Genomic DNA, 12,712 nt, shown 5'->3' with positions numbered 1-12,712 from the left:
AAAAATGGTTCTCAAGCAAGCTCTACTACTCTGTTAGTCTGAGTGTACTGTATGAAATAGAGACTTGACTAGGATTTCTTCTAGCTCTAAATATCTATGATTCTCCAGTATTTAATGTAGCCTTGAAGTTAACTAAATTTTACTCATTCTTGGCCAGAATGGCACTATAGATCAATTAAACAAATATTTACCGAAAACTTCTTATGTTCCAGGCACTGTTAAAAACACAGTTCACTATAACAGAAACCTTCTTCCTTCGAATCCCCTTTTTCAATTCCCAAATTTACAACAAATCACTTTCCTCAAAGGATTTTACTTCTTCTGGATTGAAGGTTTTGTCAGAACACCCAACAGTTGATTTAGTCTGAAAACTAGAGAATCAGCTCATTCAGTTAACTTCCAAATATCATTTGCTTCTCTTAAATAATATTTTCTATTCTTTAAATGGAGGGCGTAGAACCAAATCCTTGACGGAAAGATTTATATCGTGTGTACGATTACACAGACCACAAAAGATACACTGGGCCAGTGTATCTGAAATTATTTTCAGATTAAATCTTCTATGCAGTACTTCGTCTCACTCAGCTCATAAGTCTGTTTGTTCATCACAGCACTGCATCACTAATCGTCAACAACCATCTTACAGAATCCAGTCATTCAACAAACATTTAACAGGTGTTACCTTGTAACTCCATTAGATGCTAAGTGTCACTGATCCAAAAGCAGGACCAAGAGAGCAAGGAGAGATGTCTCAATACACCCCAACCACCATCATTAGAAAAACAACTCAAATCAAATGCCGTACGGCGGGCGGGTCAGGAGAAACAGTTTTTTTTGTGTGTGTGAGGAAGGATTGGCCCTGAGCTAACATCTGCCAATCCTCCTCTTTTTTGCCGAGGAAGACTGGCCCTGGGCTAACATCCGTGCCCATCTTCCTCCACTTTATATGGGACTCCGCCACAGCATGGTCCGACAAGCGGTGTGTTGGTGCGCGCCCGGGATCCGAACCAGCGAACCCCAGGCCACTGCAGCAGAGCACGCGCACCCAACCGCTTGCGCCACCGGGGCGGCCCCAGGAGAAACAGTTTTACATACAAACGGCAGTGCGTTGTGAAGGGACTCTAATCCAAAAGCCGTAGGCTTTTCTTTATAAAGTCAGTCCTATCTAGAACATTCCCTTGCATTAACATTTACCGAGTCCCCTCAGACACACAGACCTGAAGCAGAAAGAAGACAACAGTCCTAATTCTACAATATAAAAACCTAAATTGTATTTTGAAAATCTCTCACGTTCAAATTAGAAACCTGCTTAATTTTTCCCTATTTTAAGAAAGGGAAAACTGGGGTTAAAAACAACAAAGTAAATAAAATCACACTGGGACACATCCAAATCTATTATAGAAAAATCAGGTCCTAAGCCTGCAGCGCTCCTCATGGAGCTTTGATTAGCTGAGCATGTGCAGAAAACTCACAGCCACGCTGCTGCAGAAACAGAAACGAAGACACAAGCCTTTTCCTCAGTTTATTATACTCTTTACCCCTCCCCCCACCTCACACATACTATTATCCAGAAACACTGATGAAAATGTAGAGGCAAAATCTAGCAATCTAAAATAAAGATCCAGGGCCGGCCCCGTGGCTTAGCGGTTAAGTGCTCGTGCTCTGCTGCTGGCGGCCCAGGTTCGGATCCCGGGCACGCACCGATGCACCGCTTCTCCCGCCATGCTGAGGCCGCATCCCACATACAGCAACTAGAAGGATGTGCAGCTATGACATACAACTATCTACTGGGGCTTTGGGGGAAAAATAAATAAATAAAATTAAAAAAATAATAAAAAATAAAAAAAATAAAAAAATAAAATAAAGATCCAGCTTTACAGGAAAACGGTGCCTGCGTTATTCAGTCTACTATTCAGAAGAGGGTAAATGCTCGTTCTAACAATTACAAAGTCATAAAGACAAAAACCTTCTCAAGTCAGGAAAAGAAAACGAAAATTCTTTTGAAAATAAAACATTTAATTGCAATTAGGATTATTCTGCCTATAATCCATTAGAAACGGTTTTTGTTTTGCTTTGTTTTTTGCACATATGTGGATGGCCTGTATAAACAGGTTATTCCAGAAGAAATTAAAGCAAAATAAGACACTGATAGTGAGAAGAAAAATGTAAAGGAAACATTTGATTCTCCCCATATTTTATATCCAATTGATGATCCACATACAATTTTATCACATAAACATTTTATATTTTACAGTTGCAGATACTACCACTAAGGCTTTTACATAAAATTTACCGCAACTAAGAATTGTCTATAACGTGAAGTCCACTGAACTGCTACTAGAATTTCTGCTGATATGATTTCCAATATAAATTTAGGTTAGATATAACCTCAAATGGTTTTTAAAATGAAAACCAACAAGAATTCACTGCTTCGGCAAGTTAAAAAAGTTCCTAGGCTACAGTTAAAAAAGAAAAAGTTGGAACAGATAAGATGTGAGGCTTCTTGAAGAATTCTTATGAATATAATTTTAAGATAAACTTGTAATACATGTAGTTTCTCACAATAAGAAATAAACAACAAAGTTACTGTAATTATTTATTATATGAAAATGTAGAGGCCTTAAAACGTCTGAGAAAATTAGGAAGGATGATGTCAAAATTTCTACATTATGACTGAATTTGGGAAAGAAAATAGCATTTGTAAAGGAAAACAAACCCGAAAGATACAAAATTGACGCTGTCATCTCTCTCCCTGCTCCACTTCCAGGTCTTCAGCATCTCCATGCAGGTTTACTGCAAGAGCACCCCAAGGAACAGGCTCTCCGCTTCTGCCTCTCCTTCCACCTCTCTGCCCTTCACCTGTTGTCAGTAGATCACACTAACACGGAATTCCGACTGTCACTCCCTTGTGCAGAAGACCACCACAGAAGGGCGAGCTCCAGAGCTCGCAGGATGCCCCACATTCACCTTCCCCGCCCGATTTCTCTCAACTAGGGCTGCGTTTCACCTATGTACCAGCCACAGAGAACTGCCTGCTACTTCCTGAAGTGGTCCACACTCTCCCAATTCAGCTCTTCTGCTCATTCAGTTCCCTGTGGCTGGAAATCCCGTTCCCTTCCCTGCTGAACTCGTACCCAACTCCACAGCTCTTCTCCAACGCCATCTCCCCATAAGCTCTTTCATTCCAGCCGGCTGTGACCCTCTCTCCTCTGACACCTCAATGTGTCTCTAAAGGGACTAGTATTCCATCTTACATCAAATTACTTATTGTCTCCACTGCAGGACTGTAAACTGTCTGAGGCAGAAGCTGCCTAATTCCTGCTCTGTCCCCTGAAGCAACTGGCAGGGTGCCGTACACAGTGGAGGTGCTCAAGTATGTAGTGAGCCAAGCTACATAAAGTTCTGCTCCAACAGAGCCACTGGAAGGAAAATACTCTGAGTGCATAGAAAGAAAATTAAAGGGCTGGTGACAGTATTTTGAGAAAAAGTCTCAGAACATGCAAAATTTATACCAATGGCAGAAATATTTTACTTTTTTAGGACTTAGTCTCACAGGGTTTTGTGAGGTTATGATGGAAAAAAAAAATATGCACACAAAACCTCCTTTTTTCCAGGTAAATAATAAATGAACTCAAGGAAAGTAACCTTTAAAAAATAAACTCAATCATTTTTCCCCAGTCAAGTTGTAGAAAGTAATACAAGAAATATTAATAATTCTGTTACAATGAAGTCATAAATAGCCCTAATTATATAATTAACCCCGGAAAAAGGCTTACAATAATTCTTTCTTTTGTGAATTTACCCAAGTAACAGGAAGCCAGGCTAAATACCACTAGTTTTTCTTTAAGAACAGGCTCTAAAAATGAATGAACAAATAAATGAACAGACTTAATAAGACTTGGTTCAGAGTTCACTAAAAACCAGTGCGTCTCAAAATATTTGTGGGAAAGGACCGGTTTTTAAATATTTCCTATCTCTTGCAGACTGATACCCTTATAAACTATAACACAAATGCAGCAGCAATGTCTAAAGGTTGATGTGCACTTTCTGTACTTGTCACGGACCAGTAACAAACTTTGCAAACAGGCAGCCATCTGCTCTGTTTCCTCAAATCCACATACGTTCAACACACCACCAAAGGTACGGAAAGGCAGGATATACGCCTACCTTCTGCTCTTGCACCTCAAACACCGCTTCATGGACGCTGCAAGCAAAAAGTGAGGTAGGCAGGTCGCTTAAATCCATTATCTCTTCCAAATCATCTTCATTTTCACCAAAAACCATCTCTTCTTCCTCCTCTTGGTCACTGCTACAGAGATCGGACTGGCTGTCATTCCAAGATTTCATAGTGTCCCTCAGCATTTTCGCCTAAAAGCAGGTCTTTTCCGTTTTTAAAGTTCTAAGATGTCTACCAGGCATCTACTGTTCAAAAAAGAAAACAACAGAGATAAGACTCTGAAGGCCAAATCATGTTCCAATCAATTCTCGAGACAGCAATTCATCAAAGGAAGCAATTTTATTCAAGAAAGATAAATCAGCATCTAAATCAACTCATTACAGTTCTCATATATGAGTTCTATATATACTAATTTGATTTGCTTAGCATATTTTACGTAATATATTTCACAGGCAATGATGTGTTACAAAAAAAAGGCAAAAAGTTTTCTAGTAAAATTAGGGGGGAGAAAAAGGATAATACAAAATGAGATACCATCAACATGTACATGAGTCTACAAGCAGTAGGAAGGAAAATGTGAACCACAACTGCCTTCACATATTTGTTTTGGGTTTTAGGTCTACAACACTGAAACTGAAGAGCAGAATAAAACCCACACTGATTCACTCACCATCTGCACCCTGAAATATGCTCCATGAGGAGCTGACGCTACCTTTCTTAGCCAATTTGTTCTTTTGGAATATTCTCGCAAAGAATTAGATTACACAGAACCAAGAATTCTCTACAAAGCCGGTCTTTGTTAATATTGGAAATATTTACAGTAGGCAAAATTTGACATAAGACAATCAAAAAGATGTCCTTTTTCCGAACTTTTAAAAATCAATCATTTTAACTCCAGTGCACGGAGTTGAAAGTGTTCCTCTGTTAAATAAAGGACCAGAGGCTGTCTTATGTGGACAGTTTACGTGCATGTCTGTCTCTTCCGATGAACTGCACCCTCCGCCCACCAAGCATCGTGCCTTGAACATGACACATTTCAAGATGCTGAAACGGAGTTTAAGAATACCCATTATGCACAGAAAACTTAAATGATTGTGATTATTACTACTTCAATATTACCTAATTTGTGATTTTCCCTTTTATTTCAAGGAACACAAGGTTGCAAATATCTTGCTTATATAGTGTATCTTGCAGAATGTTAATTATAAGACAAAAATAGTAGGATTTTCTCATTATTTTACTGTATCAATCAGGAAAGACTAATTCTAAAAAGTAAAATCTTTACTCATTTTAATAAATATTTTCTTGCATGCCTATTGCATGCCAGGTATTGAGGGATATTAGATGACTAAGACATGGTTCCTATCCTTAAGGAGCTCCCACCAAAGCAAGAATTTCCTCTCCTCAACAACACTAACCACGCCAAGAGGATCTCGTTCCATTAACTGGCTCCTATACTTTCAATTTCTCCCTCTCCACCTGTTTGTTTTCCGCAGTAAACATACCTATTCAAGATTCCCCGCCCTAATCGTGGGGGAAAAAAAAAATCTCCCGTTTGGATTCTACCCTCCCCTCAACCTTCCTCTCTCTGTCTCTCCTTACCTTTCCTACCAGCTTCCCCGAAAGAGTGATCTGTATTTGCTGTGCTCACTTCCTCAACTCCAGTCACTCCTGAATTCAGGGACGCTGGACTCCTCCTTTTGGCTGAAACTGCCCTCACCGTGAACAGCAACAGCTTCCTCCTGCTCGGAACCTAACTGCAGGGCTCCGCCTCTGCCTGCAGCACCAGACCCCGCTGCCCACCCGCTGCCTCTCGGCCCTCCCTGCCGTCTGGGTCTCCTTCCTCATCAGCTGTCTTTGTCACTGGCTCTTTTCTCCACTCACGCTTTACATCTTCATCTCTGAGGTTTCATCTCCACCCTCTTCCTCATCTTACTCTTCCTGAGTGGTTTTATCCACGCCCAAGCATTTAACTGCTCAACCACCGGTGCTTCTCAAATTTGTCTCCTGCTTCCCTGTGGTTCACACACAACGTGTGTGGGTCAATACTGCGTCTTGTTTCACACAATGATTCTTAAACTGGGAAGAATGTCACCAAATCTGAGGGGGAAGCAAGAGCAGAATCCTAGACAATGGAGGGGATGGGTAGTTTGGAAAAAGTACATGACCCCAAGAGATTCTGATCTGCCCCTAGGTCTGTCATGCCTTCGCACACTGAAAATCACTCATCTTTCTGATTTCTATATCCAGACTCAACCTCTCTCCTGAGCTCTAGACTTGTATTTTTAGCTTTCTACTGAATATATCTATCTGGGTAGCCCATAGGTACTACGATTTATACTTATTCCTTTACTTAGATTATTGTGCTAGAAATCTCCAACCTGGAAGGGGGCTTGGTGGGGGGAAAATGGTATCTCACTGTGGCTTTCATTGTAATCTTTCCTTCAAGACTAAGTTATCAGGTAGAGTTCGTAGCTCTCCCAGCACTCTGTTCATTTCTCTGTTATATACTTATGATTATTTGTTTATAAAGCACTCCTCGATACCAGACAGTGAGTGCCTTTGAATCCCTAGACCCTTGCAGTTTCTAGCTCAGAGTATACGCTTAATAAGGATTGCTGAATGAAGGCAGATAGCACTGTGTTTACCCCACTGAGACAGGGCAGCACAGACAAAGGAAAATTTAATTCTGCATGAGATTAGAGACAGCTTCCCAAAGGAGGTTACAGTGAGACTTAAAGGATGAACAGAATTTCAGCAGGAAAAGAATGGGGTACATTCCACGCAGAGCCAACAGTTCATGGACAAAGGCGGAAAGAACAAACATCAGCATGCACAGGCCGTGTGGCCTGGTGTGGCCGGAGTGCGTGAGACAAAGTTAGGAAGGCAGGGATGGGCCAGGCTGCCTTGAGAGTAGCGTTAGAGTTCTGACATAAAACCAGCCAATAGCAGCACGCCATTGAGGGTTTTTAGGCAGGGAAATGATATAACCAACCCAACTTAACTTTGAGTATCACCAAAAGTGTATTTTCTTTATATCTCTTAGAGGCACTACTGTTTTTAATCTCCCCCACCCCCAACCCATTAAAAAGAGGTGAAGAAAATATCATACCTGGTTTTTTATTTATTTATTTGTTATTTTATTTTTTGTGAGGAAGATCGGCCCTGAGCTAACATCTGCCCATCCTTCTCTTTTTGCTGAGGAAGATTGGCCCTGGGCTAACATCTGTGCCCATCTTCCTCTACTTTACATGGGACGCTGCCACAGCATGGCTTGACAAGCGGTGCGTCAGTGTGCGCCCGGGATCCGAACCTGTGAACCCCACGACCGCGAAGCGGAGCGCGCACACTTAACCGCTGCGCCACCAGGCCGGCCCCCATGCCTGGTTTTTTAGAGGTGGGAGAGTTGGGGAGCTCTGAATGGCTAGATTTTGAAATTTGAGAAAGTCAAGCTATTTTGGATAAGATTTTTTTGTTTGTTTCAAGTTCCTTCCTCCAACTCCTAAAAAGAAAAAAAAAAAATCAGAGCACAGGAAACGATCCTTCACCTGACTAAAATTCTTAGAATGTTACACCTTCATTTCCTGTTTTCTACCTTCATTTTGGGGTCACTTTTTCTTTTGATATAATTTCAGACAGATGCTAATTAGTTTTTGGGTGGTGAACATGATGTAGTCCACACAGAAATTGAAATATAATGATGTACACCTGAAATTTATATAATGTTATAAATCAATGTTACTTCAATTAAAAAAAAAGAAATTTCAAACAGAAAAGTTGTAAGAATAGTACAAGGAATCCCTGTATACTCTTTACCTGGTTACCAACTACTTACATTTTTGCCCATTTTTAAAATCATCCTCTTTCCCTATTTTTATACATACACTTTTTAGAACAAGTTAAGTGAACCACTGAGAGCAAGTTGAGTGTACCCCCTTTACTCCCAAATACTTCAGTGTGTAAGAACAAGATCATTTTCTTACATAACCCACAGTACAATGATCAAAACCAGGAAATTTAACGTTGATGTAATACTATTGTCTAAATCAGAGTCTATATCCAAATTTTGTCAGTTATCCTAATAATGTCCTTTACAGTAATTTTCTCTTCAATTTTTTTAGATTATTGTTAAATTATTTGCCTTTTGTCCCAAGATATTTCAATATTTAGAGTATTGCTACATTTTCTTCACTTATACATTACTGTATATTTGATACACTTCAAAAGGATGGATTGATGAAATACCAGAGTAACTGCAAACAAGTTTGAACAGTCTTTAAGGATATCCCAGGAAGATTTAGGCTCCATAATTAGACTGTTCTAGATTTAAACTCTAGCTCCCCCAGTCCTCTATGTTAGGTAAATTACTTTGCCTGTCTTTCTGTTTTCTCAACTATAAAATGGGAATAACAATAATCCTTACCCAATAAGGATGCTGGAAGGATTAAACTTGAGAATACATGTTAAGTGCTCAGAATAATGCTTTGCATATAGTTAGTGCTCAATAATTATTTTTACAGAGGCACAATCTATGTTAATGCATTATTAGGTTGAAAGGACCCCAATATCAGACCCATCGGTGGAATTGATATTAAAACAATAAAATGAGAAAAATATATATCCAAATGATCTAATTCCAAGCAACAAAAAGGCTACAGAAATAAAACCAACACTTTGTATCATTTCAAGAAAACTGTTCAGTATCAGATGTATCAATAAAACGAGCAACCACCGGTAGTAGTAATATGGCTGCAGTATAAAAACATTTAAAGATTTAAAAACAGAGAGCTAGCTGAAGAAAGGCCTTTTTTATGGGCCTCACGGAATTGTATGTTGTAATGCACTGCACACAGTATCAGAGACATTACCATTCAGTTGATGGTTCTCTTGCTAAAGGCGATTTTTGTGGATAAAGCTTACATCTACACTGTCAACCATTTCATAATTTTCTGACATCATAAATACAATTAAATTTGAATAGAGAGATCCCATCAAAGTCGGCCAGTGGAAATGACAATCCTAGCACATCTGTAAGAAAATCATCTTATAAGGTAACTCAGCCGGTACTTAAAAAGTAACTCGGTTTTATTAAGGCAAAGAAAAAAATTAGAAAAGTACACTGTTTCTATGCTATTATTACTGGAACTGTTGCTAACTTTGCCCCACTCCAGCTATCACAAGACTAAGCTGTCCCTCAATTTACTAACCCAGGGAGTATACTGGAGCCATATTACTACTGCCGGTGGTTGCTCGTTTTATTGATACATCTGATACTGAACAGTTTTCTTTTTTTTTTTAAACCTATTTTATTTATTTATTTATTTTTTGTGAGGAAGATCAGCCCTGGGCTAACATCTGCCAATCCTCCTCTTTTTGCTGAGGAAGACTGGCCCTGGGCTAACATCCATGCCCATCTTCCTCCACTTTATATGGGACGCTGCGACAGCATGGCTTGGCAAGCAGTGCGTTGGTGCGCGCCCAGGATCCGAACCTGCGAACCCCAGGCTGCCGCAGCAGAGCGCACGCACTTAACCGCTTGCGCCACCGGGTGGGTCCCTGAACAGTTTTCTTGAAATGATACAAAGTGTTGGTTTTATTTCTGTAGCCTTTTTGTTGTTTGGAATTAGATCATTTGGATATATGTTTTTCTCATTTTCTGTTGAAGCCGTTCCAAAAGGACAGAACCAATATCCTCCAGCTTCTGTAAGTGAAGGTTTGGGCTAATCAGGATTTAGCATCATCTCCGGCACAAATGTAGCTGTGGCTGGCTTCTGGCAAATTGTTTCTTCATGGAAACATCAAATGAGTGGAAAACTCCAAGTAGCACGACCATCTGCTCTCCTACAAGCCTCGTGACAAAAGTAATCCATCAAGGATGTCAAGCACATGGATTTGATTTTGCATTTTAAGTTCTGATCAGAAAAAGGCAAATTCTACCTCCTCCAGGATTTTTAAAAAAATAATTTTTCAAAATAATGTGCTTTTCAACTTGGTGAACATTTGAAAAACTTTAGCTAGATGCACTTTATTATTTTTTGATGTGTTTAAAATGCTACTGAGCAATACTGGAAGAAAACAAGTACCCCATTTCCAACTTGACAAGTGCCCTGCTGAATCGCCTTGGAAAAGTCACGTGGCTTTTTGTTTTATGTTTGTTCTCATACAGAAGGAAAATACTCACAGATGCTGTTGAACTACTAAATTCCTTTTAAAACTTCTACATTACAAACTGAGACCAAATTTCTCAAAAAAAAAAAAAAACCCTCAGGATTGTCAATGACTATCATACAAGACTCTATCTTCAAGACTCTATCTTTTACTCCCTCGTCATTCACCACTTAGGGGTAGAATTTTACTACTTTTTAGTCTGTAGTGGAAAACAAAATTGGTGCATTTACAAAATTTTAAATGTAAAGTAAAACGGGTGAGAAGTAGATTTTAGTATTTTGTATATTTCAACGACCTATGCCTTCTTTTCACAGATAATCTAGACTTGGTCCTGTTATAATTACCGAGGTTCCGTGCTTCACCAGGAATAGTGGTATTTGTAAGCATTAAGAGAGAACAGAAAAAAACCACAAAAATCAACTGTCAGAACATATGAAAATAACAGATTTTAAAGACTAACTGAAGTAGAGATATAAAAGATTGATGCTATTTGTTTTGCTGTATACAAATCATTTTCCCTCACTATAACCTCTACATTCTAAAAGTGGAGATCCACTGTCTGACCTCCACCTTCTCTGTTTTTTTTGGGGGGGGGGTCTAAATAACAAATGGCATTGAACTTGAGCACTTCCATTATTTCACAGGCTTCTGCCTAATGGAGTTCCAAATCACACTATTTTTCATGATGTTTTGCTTAAGTCTTTCAACCAACACATCCTCTAGCACCATACAAAATTTGTTCTTATTTGTTAACCCTTAACATCCACACGCTTATTAAAAGCTTTATAAATGTTACAATTCCACAGTGGGAAAAAGCTTATTTTCCCTAAAAACATTGAAATCTCTTCCCCAAGCTAAGAAAGAAAAGGTTTGCCAATGCAGTAAAATGGAAAGCTGATGGCATGGCTAAAGAAGGGGCTCTTAGTTTTCAGGCCTTTCACTGTCTTCCCACATCAAAAGTCCATTTCTCGAATACCAATATAAAATCCCCAACAAAAGGAACGAATTTGCGTGATGCACAAACATCTATATCCTGAGTCTCAATATTGTGTTTTTACAATTTAATATATTGAACCACAGCTAATGAAACAGTCTTAAATTATTTTAAATCCTATGTAATCACAGCTACAAATAAGTCAGTCGTCTTTCTCACCAAATAGTACATCAGAGACTTCTATGAAATGCAGAGTTCAACGAAAAGTTCAAATAAATGTGGTGTGACAGGTAATTTTCAATAAGAGGGAGCAAATAATCCTAGTGTGCATCTGAAACACGGATCTCAAGTGCTCCCTGCACTAGACTCCTAATCCCTGAAGGAGATGATCAGATTTTGCACAGAAGCTGGAACAAAGCAACCTGAAAACAGATCACTACTGGTCTACCAGGCAGCAGATGGAAACAGATAGACAAGTTTCTAGAAGTTAGCGAATAAGTAAAGCGATGGTTACCCGGGCATCGGGGGTCGGGGAGAAGAGGGGGTCTTCCAACTTCTGGCCGGCCCCGTTTCACCGACTGCACCTTTCCTGCCTTCAGGAGCAGGTTGGGCCTGTCAGCTTTTCAGCAAGTCGAACAGTTGTGGGAAGAAAATTGCTGGTGGAGAGGGGAGAACAATCGTCTTGGTCTTGTTTTCCAAGACATCAGCCCAGAGCTGCCAGAGAAGACGCAGGGCGGAGAGGGGCTGGACGCTGGAGGCCAGGACGCCGCAGCATCTCTAGGGTCTCGGGCACAGGAGCGCCCACTCCTCCTGGGCATCTGCAGACCGTTTCTTTTCCTTCTTTTTTTTTTTTAACTTTCCGCACCCCGCGCCCCCCACCCTCCCCGGTGCTGGCTGCAAACCTGGCTCGGGGAAGCCGGGCGCCGGCCCCACCCTGCGAAGGGAGACTCACCTGCGCGCTCGGCCGCTGCAGGCAGGCAGGCGGGGGGCGGCCAGGCGGGCCGGCGGGCTTCGCGGGAGCCGGGCGGCGCGACGAGCCAGGCCCGGGGAGACGCGGCGGGCGGCGGGCGGCGGGCGGCGGCCGGGGCAGAGACCGTGCGGCGGGCGCCCGCAGTCTCGCCGCCACGCCCTCGACGCCGGGGGAGCGGCGTCAGGACCCAGCCCCTCTGCCGGCGTCGCGCGCGCGCGCCCGGGCCCGCGCGTCCCCGCCCCTCCCCTTCCCCCCTCCCCCCTCCCCTTCCCTCCTCCCCCCTCCCCTTCCCCCCTCCCCCGGCGGAGCGCGCGGCGCAGGCGCCCCAGGTCGGCGGCAGGAAGCGGCCCCGCCCCTCGCGCGCGGCCGTGGGGGCGGGGCGGGGGTGGGGTCTGGCCGCGCGCGCGCGCGCGCGCACTGGGCCCGCACCCCTGGGTTTGCTGGTTTCCCGCTCGTGGGGGGC

The 12,712-nt window shown here is 41.8% G+C and overlaps 1 protein-coding gene across 2 annotated transcripts in view; it reads right to left on the bottom strand.

Annotated features, from left to right (window-relative positions):
• Positions 1–12,355, bottom strand: part of RCAN3 (RCAN family member 3) — a 39,778-nt gene extending 27,423 nt beyond the window's left edge. The window contains exons 1-2 of one of the 2 annotated variants that reach the window (XM_058553240.1): positions 12,232–12,355; positions 4,168–4,422 (exon numbers count right to left, since the gene is read on the bottom strand). In XM_058553240.1, the coding sequence (XP_058409223.1) occupies positions 4,168–4,362 (195 nt within the window). In that variant the 5' untranslated portion in view covers positions 4,363–4,422; positions 12,232–12,355. The remainder of the gene's footprint in view (positions 1–4,167; positions 4,423–12,231) is intronic. The other variant, XM_058553241.1, reaches the window with a different exon arrangement.
• Positions 12,356–12,712: the final 357 nt, after the last annotated feature.

The sequence above is a fragment of the Diceros bicornis genome, chromosome 13 (assembly GCF_020826845.1).
Source record: "Diceros bicornis minor isolate mBicDic1 chromosome 13, mDicBic1.mat.cur, whole genome shotgun sequence".
NCBI classification, from domain to species: Eukaryota; Metazoa; Chordata; class Mammalia; order Perissodactyla; family Rhinocerotidae; genus Diceros; species Diceros bicornis.
This window is presented reverse-complemented; position numbering and strand designations above follow the sequence as displayed.